The 13,366-nt window shown below is 37.3% G+C and overlaps 1 protein-coding gene across 3 annotated transcripts in view; it reads right to left on the bottom strand.

Moving 5' to 3' along the window:
• Window positions 1–13,366, bottom strand: part of LOC110455806 (fragile X mental retardation syndrome-related protein 1-like) — a 47,179-nt gene that overhangs the window by 9,189 nt on the left and 24,624 nt on the right. The window contains exons 8-16 of one of the 3 annotated variants that reach the window (XM_021506187.1): window positions 12,373–12,540; window positions 12,093–12,171; window positions 11,292–11,401; window positions 8,829–8,861; window positions 5,812–5,898; window positions 3,950–4,053; window positions 1,415–1,533; window positions 377–547; window positions 54–164 (exon numbers count right to left, since the gene is read on the bottom strand). In XM_021506187.1, the coding sequence (XP_021361862.1) occupies window positions 54–164; window positions 377–547; window positions 1,415–1,533; window positions 3,950–4,053; window positions 5,812–5,898; window positions 8,829–8,861; window positions 11,292–11,401; window positions 12,093–12,171; window positions 12,373–12,540 (982 nt within the window). The remainder of the gene's footprint in view (window positions 1–53; window positions 165–376; window positions 548–1,414; window positions 1,534–3,949; window positions 4,054–5,811; window positions 5,899–8,828; window positions 8,862–11,291; window positions 11,402–12,092; window positions 12,172–12,372; window positions 12,541–13,366) is intronic. The other 2 variants (XM_021506189.1, XM_021506190.1) reach the window with 2 other exon arrangements.

Here is a 13,366-nt window from a genome sequence, read left to right as displayed (position 1 = left end):
AGGTTTTAGGATTAAGAAAAGATTGTTGTTAAGACAATATAAATACGACAGACCATGTATACCTTGATCCTGGCTGTTTACACTGGCATTGTCAAGGACAGTGTCATCATCGTCTGTCATACGCCGACGTGACCTTTGATCCCTAGGATCTTCTGAGTCATAAGCTGCCAAATAGAGATAACAACATCAGGTTTATTTATGCTTCCTTGATTTTTTTTTTGGCAAAAGTTTTTCTACAAAGGATAAATCTAACCTATCCAGATCGTTCACTTTTCCACACATAGACAAAACTAACTGTTCTGTTGGAGTGGAGGTCCTTATATTACCTGCATTCATGTAGGTGGGGGTAATTCCCCGCTCCAAACACAAAACTTACCCACTGTCCTGTAGGAGGGATAGCCACCATAACCACGCCCCCGGCCACGCCCACCACGACCACCCCGTCCTCGTCCACTCAAAACACTGTCGGTAAGGTACCCAGTATGCTTCTGCTCCTCTGCCGCCACTTCTGCTGACCAGTCGGTCACGTTCTGACCACTCTCATCTCCTGTTAACACACAAAATTCAGTGAATTCTCTTTTCCTGTTCGGGTAGATTTCTCTTTTCAAATGCTGGTAAATTTACCTCCCCAAGTTTGGGAAAATTCTTTTTCTTTTGCCACTTTAGGTAGTTTTGTACGACGACGTTACCAACTGAGAAGAATATTGCCAGGACTGTATGATGTTCAGTGGCAAATGTATATTTCAGGGAAGTAACGTGTGATTTCTAAGGTTACAATGTGTTTTCTCAATGCAGGGACTCTATAATCACTAGTACACTTACTCCCTTCAGAAATACAGGTACACATTAAATATTTTCAACACATTATTAGACTTGACACCTCTTATATTTATTATTAGAAGTTCTTTTTATACAACCAATAAAATTTTCTATGTGACGTTTCGATGACTAGTACGACATGTACACTGTCACCTTCATCAGACAAATGACCAATGAAGCGTATGCACACAAAGGAGTAAAATGTGCAGAGTTGTCCATTAACCTTTGTGTGCATACGCTTCATTGGTCATTTGTCTGATGATGGTGACAGTGTACATGTCGTACTAGTCATCGAAACGTCACATAGAAAATGTTATTGGTTGTGTAAAAAGAACTTCTCATAATCCATGCTTACCAACCTGAAGAGAATGTTTAGAAACCTCTTATATTTAGTTTTAGAAATATGTTCTATTCAAGGTGTTGTTTAAACCTTTTCCCAATAGCATGTTGCTATAGATAACGTCAGGGGAGATAAGTCATGTATACCTATTTGAGGGGAAAGAATTTTAGTTCAGCAGTTTATCTTTAAAAGCACTAGTCTCCATATACTTTCACTTTCACTTTTCGGTGCTGAGAGGTTAATCTTGAGGCATACCTGATATCATGCTCCGCCTCTCATTAGCCCAGCGCCGCCCAGTACCACGTCCCCTACCACCTCGACCTCCTGACATTCTCCGCCTACCCCGCTCATCTGAGTATGGGTCATTACTGTCTCTGTATTCAAAAACAAATTGTACATTGATTATTCATTATCAGCTTGCTAATTCATTAAGCTCTTAAAGTAATCTTGTTGGTTCAAATAAAAGATTGCCACTAATCCACTACAAACTGACATACAAGATTTACATATAGGGACATCAAAATTATACTCTTAGGTGTATATCTTAGTGTCAGAACTTCACTGAAGCCTCAGTTCTGACACTTAATTCTACACCCTCGAGTAGATCCCACCCACCAACATACGACAGACTAAGTTATACCACCACATCATCAAATCTACACCCTCTAGTAGGTCCCACCCACCAACATACGACAGACTGTAAGTAATACCATCACATCATCAAATCTACACCCTCGAGTAGGTCCCACCCTCCAACATATGACAGACAAAGTTATACCATCACATCATCAAATCTACACCCTCAAATAGATCCCACCCTCCAACATACGACAGACTCTAAGTTATACCATCACATCATCAAATCTACACCCTGGAGTAGATCCCACCCACCAACATACGACAGACTGTAAGTTATACCACCACATCATCAAATCTACACCCTCTAGTAGGTCCCACCCACCAACATACGACAGACTGTGAGTTATACCATCACATCATCAAATTTACACCCTCGAGTAGGTCCCACCCTCCAACATATGGCAGACTAAGTTATACCACCACATCATCAAATCTACCCCCTCGAGTAGGTCCCACCCACCAACATACGACAGACTGCGAGTTATACCATCACATCATCAAATTTACACCCTCGAGTAGGTCCCACCCTCCAACATACGACAGACTGTAAGTTATACCATCAAATCATCAAATCTACACCCTCGAGTAGGTCCCACCCACTAACATACGACAGACTGTAAGTTATACCATCAGACCATCAAATGTCACAAGTTTTAGCAGCACAACCATACAACGATCCACCAACATACGACAGACTGTAAGTTATACCATCACACCATCAAATCTACACCCTCGAGTAGGTCCCACCCCCCAACATACGACAGACTGTAAGTTATACCACCACATCACCAAATCTACACCCTCGAGTAGGTCCCACCCACCAACATACTACAGACTGTAAGTTATACCACCACATCATCAAATCTACCCCCTCGAGTAGGTCCCACCCACCAACATACGACAGACCGCGAGTTATACCATCACATCATCAAATTTACCCCCTCGAGTAGGTCCCACCCTCCAACATACGACAGACTAAGTTATACCATCACATCATCAAATCTACACCCTTGAGTAGGTCCCACCCACCAACATATGACAGACTGTAAGTTATACCATCACATCATCAAATCTATACCCTCGAGTAGGTCCCACCATCCAACATACGACAGACTGTAAGTTATACCATCAAATCATCAAATCTACACCCTCGAGTAGGTCCCCCCCACTAACATACGACAGACTGTAAGTTATACCATCAAATCATCAAATCTACACCCTCGAGTAGGTCCCACCCCCCAACATACGACAGACTGTAAGTTATACCACCACATCACCAAATCTACACCCTCGAGTAGGTCCCACCCACCAACATACTACAGACTGTAAGTTATACCACCACATCATCAAATCTACACCCTCGAGTAGGTCCCACCCCCCAACATACGACAGACTGTAAGTTATACCACCACATCACCAAATCTACACCCTCGAGTAGGTCCCACCCACTAACATACGACAGACTGTAAGTTATACCATCAGACCATCAAATGTCACAAGTTTTAGCAGCACAACCATACAACGATCCACCAACATACGACAGACTGTAAGTTATACCATCACACCATCAAATGTCACAAGTTTTAGCAGCACAACCATACAACGATAGGATTATATCATCAAATTTTGCAATAAATATCATGTGTCATTTACGGTGGCACAGAGCCACAGTATTTTATTGAGGGAGGGAAAAGTGAGAGAAAAAGAACGTCACTCCTCTGGTGATGTAGACACAAATCCAGACCTTTGTCATTGATAAGATTTTTGAGGTTCAGCGCTCATTAAAACCTCCTGATGAACCTTAACAGTCTTTCCCTACGGATAAGATCTGTCTCCATCATAAATGGGTAAAAGATTCAATTTTAATATCCAGGGATAATTCTGGAGGGGGCCACGGGGCCATTGACCCCCTCACAACTGAAGTTGAACCCTCCATGTTCCAATTTTATTTTAATTTTAGATAGTAATGACTAAAAAATTTACTGAGAAAAATTGCTGATATGGCCTTGTGCTCTCAAATTCTAGGATTTTCCCTAATCTTCATTCATAATGAGAGAAGAGGGCTACTTCTACTAAATGATTTCAATCCTGATGAAGGCGGCTAAATTCTTACATTCAAATGTATGGAGGTATTCAGGGGGTTATTCTTACCTTCGGTCTCGTGGAGGAGGAAAGTAGGGCCCAGGCTGTGTGCCTGATAAACTTTTTAATTGTTGGTCTATTTCTAACTTTTCCTTACGTAATTGTTCTACTTCCTGAAAAACAAAATTTAGATATTTGAGAATAATGTATGCTAAAGGTAAGAAATGTGTATGCTACAGGTGAGAAAATTGATTTTTTTCAGATGAAAACTATGTATGCAACAGGTTTTAGACAAAACAAGTTGATAATTGGCCTCACTCAAATGCATTGGTAAAATTTCGCCCAATCCACCTCAATGGCTAAGTATTAATTCTGTACAAAAAATATTTTTGAAATTTATCCAAAATAACGGACAAAGTATCGCGAGCATTCCATAGTCCTCCACCTCGAAAGAACCTTCAGTAAAAAAAAAAGGACGTCCAGACAAACATGAGTATAAAAAGTAAACAAGAATTTCACGGGAGTGGATGTGGCGCCTGCTCAGCACTTTTAGTAAGAAAAGTGTTTTGGCTTGAGTTATCGCATAAACAGAAATGCCAAAAAGCGGAAAGTTGAAATTCGACAGAAAAAAACATAAATAATGTTGAACATTATTGCTTCTAGCATTACCATACAAACTTTAAAAGGAGTTGATGAAAAACTAAAAAGTTCTTTCATTTACTACACAATGCCCTTATTTGGCAATAAAAGGGGCATAACTCCACCAAAAATGTAAACTTCTGAAATGTGAACTTGTTCAAGCTATATTGGTATTCAACATGTGTAACATGTTTGAGTTCAATCAACCCAAGGGAACTCAAGTTAGCGCACGGAAATATTGTTTCAGGCGACACAGCTGACGCCGCTGCCGACAAAGTAATACCTATATGCCGCCTCGCGTTTCAGGCAACACAACTGACGCCGCTGCCGACAAAGTAATACCTATATGCCACCTCGCGTTTCAGGTCACACAACTGACGCCGCTGCCGACAAAGTAATTCCTATATGCCGCCTCGCGTTTCAGGCAACACAACTGACGCCGCTGCCGACAAAGAAATACCTATATGCCACCTCGCGTTTCAGGCGACACAACTGACGCCACTGCCGCCGACAAAGTAATACCTATATGCCGCCTCGTGTTTCAGGCGACACAACTGACGCCGCTGCCGACGGCAAAGTAATACCTATATGCCGCCTCGCGTTTCAGGTGACACAACTGACGCCGCTGCCGACGACAAAGTGATACCTATATGCCGCCTCGCGTTTCAGGCAACACAACTGACGCCACTGCCGACGACAAAGGAATACCTATATGCCGCCTCGCGTTTCAGGCCACACAACTGACGCCACGGCCGACGACAAAGTAATACCGAGATGCCGCCTCGCGTTTCAGGCGACACAGCTGACGCCGCTGCCGACAAAGTAATTCCTATATGCCGCCTCTCGTTTCAGGCGACACAACTGACGCCGCTGCCGACGACAAAGTGATACCTATATGCCGCCTCGCGTTTCAGGCCACACAACTGACGCCACTGCCGACGACAAAGGAATACCTATATGCCGCCTCGCGTTTCAGGCCACACAACTGACGCCGCTGCCGACGACAAAGTGATACCTATATGCCGCCTCGCGTTTCAGGCCACACAACTGACGCCACTGCCGACGACAAAGGAATACCTATATGCCGCCTCGCGTTTCAGGCCACACAACTGACCCCGCTGCCGACGACAAAGTAATACCTATATGCCGCCTCGCGTTTCAGGCGACACAACAATATGGGACACTCCATCGTCTTTGTGAACAGTGATCAAGAATTTTATGCTATTTGTGATGATTATTGAGAGTTTCATTTGTAAACTCAACGACATAATTTATGTTATACCCATACTTACCTTTAAATGATCTAAGTGATACTCTAAAAGAATTTTAGCATTCTCAATACTTTCGGTTGTTCCAACGAAAACAAAAGGCACTTGACCCTGTAGAGAAAGAACAATAAAGATTGACATATATATGTAATGTACTTTGGTAAGCATTTAAACTGGGCTATGAAAACTTCAGAAAATTGATTTGTTTGATGTACAATATGGTCAGGGAGTAGAAATAATGATGATTAAAGCTATGAGATGGTAATGATTCTACTACAGATGTAAATACAACGTTTAAAGGTATTCCTGAAGTCTGCACACCTGTATTCATTTCATTAGAAACAAGATGTCTACATCACCTTTATCTAAACTTTATGAAAAATACATAGATATTTATATGATTTATCACAGAAAACACAGTTTTAACCTGACTTAATGCAATTTAAATAAACAAAATTAAAGATACGAATGTCATGCAGACAAAAAAGGACTGTTATTAAACCATGTCTTGTTGTGCATACAGCTAAGATATTGACAAATTAAAATTGTTACTGACATTTAAAGTATCACATTGCACATAGCTTTTTTCTAATTTCATGTTCATGTGAGAATTTGTGATGAAAGGTTTTTTTTAGATCATAAGGTATGCATAGTGATAATTGTAAATGGAAGGATTTACAAGAAATATGACACTGATAAGGTTAACTGGACGTACAAGTACAGGTAGCTATTAGCATCAATAAAACAGGGATTGAGTTTTTATATGAAGTACGTCATAAATTATCACTCAACAACTGCAAGTACTATGTACTATGGTTGGTGTTTTGCTCCTCACTAAATTTTCCCGTTGCTTTACAGATGCTTTGATGTAAAACCAAGAACCCAAAAAATAACATAACATCATGTTTTTGTTTCAATCCTGAATGACGTAAGCCAACCTCTGAGATTGATTTACCGTATTTAATGTTCTGACACAGATCTGTATATTTTACTACATAATAATTACTTTTTCTTGAGTCAACTTTGAATTATTTAGCATTGAATTTCAACTAGTGTGCATATCATAGTTCAAGACAAGGAGGGAACAGACATGATATACGTAAGAGGACAGATCACTAGAAGCATGCTAGGACACAAAGACAAGGGAGGTAAGACAAGGGAGGTAATAACAACATCCATCAACTTAATAATCCAGATTCCTAATACTTACAGTATGTATTACATACTTGGATTGGAGCTGATAAAAATGTCTGATCATTAAAATATTCAAGATAGCAATCTATGATTTATCATTTTAAAACAATTTAAAATGTACTGAAGATAATATTTAATGTGTCATAGAATATTTATTCAATGATCCAAACTCACTTGATAAATTTGTATTTAACAGATTATATGATATTTTTTATGGAGAACTGGCATCTAAAATGTCGTTTTATCTGTATACATAAAAATGTTACTTTTCATTAAGCGGTATTAAATTAAAAAAAAGCCAGATATGCATGCAAATATAGAACCTTTACAACAATAGTACCAAACCTCATATAACCTAGCTAGTACCTACTGTAAAATGAACATCTTCACCATCAATTCTATTTCGCCCTTGAATGACAGTGAATTCAACACAGAATTTACCAATTATATTGATTTGTTATAAATAGCCAGCTACCGAAAATTTGGTGGTCCAAAAATATGAAGGTTTACAGTATTGATGGCCGTTGTGCAAAACTGACAAAATTAATGTTCTTTATCCTCTTTTATAATTTGAAAATTAAGGATAAAATCCCTTAGCCTACATGAATAGTTAACTCATTCACCCCAAATGTTGGAATAGTTCAGTATGAAATTTCAGGGGTGAATGAATTACATCACCCAAACTTAGCCCAAAATTTCTTTAAAAAAAAAAAGTCAGAAGAATCCTTGACAAATAAATGAAGATGAGAGCTAGATGATATGAAAAAGTATGAGATAACAAGCCAATGCTACCTAATGAGAAAATTGTTACTTTCACCAAGAAGAAACATTGTGACGACAGATTACTAGGAGATAATTTACTGCTATTGCCTTCTGCTGATAGCACTACATGATCTCATGATAATGCCTCGGGAAGGATAACCATTCCCAACATTATGAGACCTGAGTGACCTCAGAAGAAGGTAATGATGAATGTAGTACATCACACAACTTACCACAACACATTACCGATTTGGTATACAGACACCACATGCAGAGAACTACACCAATGATCACACCCCTAGTGGCATAACAGTGTACACACGAAGGTGTTTTATCATTTCTAAATATTTGTGTGGTTATCAAACCAATGTCTAAGATTTAAATAAATGGGATGTACTAAATGCTAAGAAGTGTCTGTATAGGATAGACACACTCACAATGAATATTAGAAAGTTTTCATCATCAAACATTTGTGCTGAGAGACAGCGTTATTTTGGTACATTATGTAATAGCTAAGCTGAGAATGACAAATGTTCTTCCCATTCTTGAAGCATTAATTTGACTAAAAATCCAATCAAGCAATGTTATACATGATTTGATTGATTCGTAAAGCACCTTAAATACAAGATATTTTATTTTGAACTTAAATCTTCCAAAGTGTGAGAAAAAAATATCTAGAACCTGTGAGTAAAAAGCCAAGTAGGACTGTCATTAAAATGGGCAGATCTGTAACCTATGAGGAGTGCTGCTGTGCCCTAGCATCACTAGGCTGTTCTGTTGTACCGCCAATCTATACCTCATGTCTCATATCTACAACACAATCAAATATAGCACAACAGATCCTATCTCCTTCCATCAAAAAGTGATACATTTGTATCTTTATTGAATTTTTGAAATTTATATAATTTTCAATTCAGATACATGTGTCGACATTATAAGATATTTATCTTGTTTGAAAAAGATTCTGTCCAGGTTACGATACTGTAGACTGTGCTTGACTGTGACAGAGTATAAGATGGTGATGCAACGTAGAACAGCGCCCAGGGAATGCAGTGATTGCGAAGGCTGATAATTTCGGGACTTACAGTCAGGGGGACCTGAGAGCTCCAATCGTCATACTACAAAGGGAAAGCACCGTGCATTGGTGTCTTTAGTCAATACTAATCGCTCTAACTCATCATCATTGTACTTATGTGGTATTTATTACTCGGAATTATTTTCAAGGCATAGAAAATGTACAACAGGTGTATACAGTTTAACCTCATCATCTTCAAGACACTGTACATAACAATGAACAATCTTCACAAATTGTGTTTGTGAAGTAATCAAGTTAAGACATACTAACAGACCCTCCTGGGATCCGAAACATCAAGATAAACATGTATTTCTGATATCAAACTTTGTAATAGAAAGGTTGAACTGTATAAACCTTGAATTAACCCATTCACCCCTAAAGTCACATTTGAACCTTACCAAATCAAAAACTGTGCAAGTCCAGTTTAAATATATAAGGGTGAATGAGTTAAATTCAAAAATTCAGACAATACTTGAGGTACAGATTTATTCTCCTTGCAATTAATGTAAGAATGTATTTACAATACAGTTTAAGAAAACTTTGTACAGTCAGATTGTAAAAAGGATTTTTTTTTCTTTTCTGTTTACAGATTTTTACAAAAAAATGCAAACTTATAATATATTGTCATATATATACAATGTATTTAAGTGGAAGCTTAATAGGCATTTCAGATTCCATCCAGAATTAGACAGTTGCATTTTAATCGCATTTTGTATTTATTTAATATCAACAATATATGAACATACAAGCAAAAGAAGAAAATATTGATTATACATAAAGGCTTGCCCTGATTCCACATGGTTAGGTTATCATTAATAAAAGACTATTTTATAAACAACACAATAATGCTGAACCAAATAAGCAAAAACAAAAGCATGATTATCCCTTGTGATATATCAGCTAATGAAACCTTTTCTCATTTTTTTATATTTTTTTTTTTTACTTTTTAGGAAAAAAATTATTCACAAAAAAACCCCACACTTCATCTATCAAAAAATATATGAAGGTGAAATTTACAGATGTTTTTCACTGTATCTTGATTTCTTCTCAACTTGCTTGCATCATAAAACACATAAATTAAATGGAACTAAAATAAATGTACTACCTGGTAGGTGTCAAATGTATTACTACAGGATCATTAAACAGGCAGTGATATTGTGACGTGACTAAATGCTGTATCAAATATTTACTAAACATCAATCATATTACTCAACAATAACATGAGCGTCTTCCCCCATTGAATTTCATATGTCTGCAGACGATAGAAGGCATGAACATATGATAGGACTGCCCATTGGATTTCATATGTCTGCAGACGATAGAAGGCATGAACATATGATAGGACTGCCCATTGGATTTCATATGTCTGCAGACGATAGAAGGCATGAACATATGATAGGACTGCCCATTGGATTTCATATGTCTGCAGACGATAGAAGGCATGAACATATGATAGGACTGCCCATTGGATTTCATATGTCTGCAGACGATAGAAGGCATGAACATATGATAGGACTGCCCATTGGATTTCATATGTCTGCAGATGATAGAAGGCATGAACATATGATAGGACTGCCCAAATTACATCTACATTTCCTCATAAATATTTGTTTTGAAAATATATTTGGATTATCAAGGAAAGTTGGACAGGAAATAAACAGGACCATTTAACAGAATGAACATTTATAACACTATTATTAATCCCAAGGACGGTAACAAATGGGCATTTGCTTTAAGGAACAAATCAGAAAGGCAGAGGTTCTCAGAATATATTATTGAAAAAAAAATCAAAAAAATCTGAGCTGCCAATACAAAATAAGCATTTAAAGTCAACAAACCATCATTTGTATAAAAGCCTTCTAGTGGATTACACCCAAGCTATTGGTGCCATAACTGATGCATCCTTAGTGAGTTGTAATTCAATGCTTCAATTACAAATTAATTTATCAATAACCTAAACATTGTCTATTTTTAGTTTTGTTTTATCTGCGACATCAAAAAGAATCCCGATAGATAGAAAGTATGACCCGAGTCTTCAAACTCAGCAACAACAATTAGAACATAGTGTCGTTAAATTAACAATTGTTCAAAAAGAAAGTGACACGAAACTCACAGTATAAAGATTCTTCTGATAGTATATAGTACAACTGTCACCACGAAATTCAGATATGGAATTCTACCAAGAAAAAAACCATTATGATTTCAGAAGATAAAGCAAATAACAAAATTACAATTATTGAAAACAAAATATGAAATAGGATAAGTTGAGAATTCTACCTAAACTGAGGTAAAAATATCAATATTCTTGATTTATTTGGAGAAGTCCAGAGGAACCATGAAGGTTGAAGATGATACCGTCAGCAGATGAACATAGCTTCACATCAACTCTATACACACACACACCAGGCAGGGCAACGGTATGTAGCAGTGTCATAACTCAAACACAGATCATGGCCACAGACAATACACTCACCTCCTCTCGAAGAGTTTCACTTTCATTGTCACCCTCAATTTTAACCCTCACAACTCCTGACTTGTCCACAATATCTTGGATGTTTTTACCGTTCTTTCCTATGACTTTGGCTGAAATAAAACAATTTGAGAACATTTCTGTAACCTCATCAAATATGCATAAAGTCCAACTTCAGACTTGGCCTGGATATCATCATAATATATTTGCATTTCCACTGCAAGTTCCTTTATAACCACTACCAGAAGAAATTGCATTCAAGGGCTATGAATGCAATTACATCAGCATCAATTTGAAGCTTCTCCTCCAACCTCTAATAACATGAGACAACCAATAGAAGCAAACATTTTGGTGATGTTAGGCTGTTTCAGGAATCTCGTTTGCACTGACGACCAACATAGGCATTTAAATATCGAAAATATAACTAAAAATATATAAATTTAAATACAAGGTTGAACAGCATTTTTTTCAATATCCATTCCGGTATGAATGCAAACTGGTTACATACAGAATACTGTGTAACTGACTTGCGTTCTTACCAGCATGAAATTGAAAAAATGCCATGCCATGCTGATACAATCATACACCTTATCTGGTGAAAACCAATAAATAAAACATAAAGAGAAAGACACTGTTAACAATGACAAATCAGAATTAAAGCCTTAGCATGAAATGCAAACTTGGGCTGGGCAAACAGAACATACACCAAATTGGGCGAAAATCACCATTTGCCAATTTTGAGTGAACTCTTTAAACATCTGGCTAAGTTATAGAAGACCATAAATGACCTTTAACAGTTCTTACCAACTAGCTCTCTAGGAACTTGAAATGTCTCCTCTGCATACTCTAGCATAATTCTCGCTTTTTTGACAGACTCTTGTGACTGAAAAAGAAAACAGCAAGATACATAGACGATCTCAAGCTTATTTCAGTGAACTAGAAATGCACCATTTCTATAAATGCAAATGGCTAATTTGAAATATACAGGTACTTTTTAACTTATCTCTTGATACTCTTTGAAAAATAGGTGTTTTAAAGTTTACCTCTAGATTAATTTTGAACCTACATGTATTTTTAAGCTTACCTCTCCATGGACTTTGAATGTACAAGTGCTCTCATCGAGTTCGATTGCCGTGATTCCATCAACGCGGCGAGCCAGCTGAATGTTGGCACCATGTGACCCTATCGCCAGTCCCATTAGGTCCTCCCGTACAGTGAACTCCTCCATGTACCCAGACCGGATCTTAGTGTTCTGGAAAACAAATACTCCTGTTTACTCCAAGGATTAAATTCATTTCTCAATGTAGCACATACATGGAGAATATTTTGCAACATGTAAATGCCTCTAGTACCAGATGCGTGTTGTGTCTACGCAAACCTGTTTGTTCATCAACAGTAACATCTTAAATACCCACTTCACTCATCAGATCAAAGTTGCCTGTTACACAATTCCGTCTTTGCGTATTGCAGAGTTATCTTCTCTTGGGAGCAGGTATTGATTGTAACGTCACTTGTTTGTGAGAGTAACGTCATCAATTTTTGAGAAAACGACGTAATTTTCTCACAGAAACCAATGACGTAACAATCAATACCTGCTCACAAGAGAAGATAACTGCAATACGCAAAGACAAAATAGAAACATTACCGTTCTATCACAAGCTACTGAATTGTTTCAGGTAACAAGTAACAAGACATTTCAGTGGCAAGCATGTATTGTATATACTGTATGTATTGTATATACTGTATGTATTGTATATACTGCATGTATTGTAATTGTATATACTGTATGTATTGTATATACTGTATGTATTGTATATACTATATGTATTGTATATACTGTATGTATTGTATATATATACTGTATGTATTGTATATACTGTATGTATTGTATATAGTGCATGTATTGTATATACTGTATGTTTTGTATATACTGCATGTATTGTATATACTGTATGTATTGTATATATTGTATGTATTGTATATACTGTATGTATTGTATATATATACCGTATGTATTGTATATACTGTATGTATTGTATATACTGTATGTATTGTATATACTGTATGTATTGTATATA

The sequence above is a fragment of the Mizuhopecten yessoensis genome, unplaced genomic scaffold (genome assembly GCF_002113885.1).
Source record: "Mizuhopecten yessoensis strain PY_sf001 unplaced genomic scaffold, ASM211388v2 scaffold8383, whole genome shotgun sequence".
Classification (NCBI taxonomy): domain Eukaryota; kingdom Metazoa; phylum Mollusca; class Bivalvia; order Pectinida; family Pectinidae; genus Mizuhopecten; species Mizuhopecten yessoensis.
The sequence above is the reverse complement of the archived record's forward strand: the minus strand, read 5'-3'. Positions and strand labels throughout refer to the sequence as shown.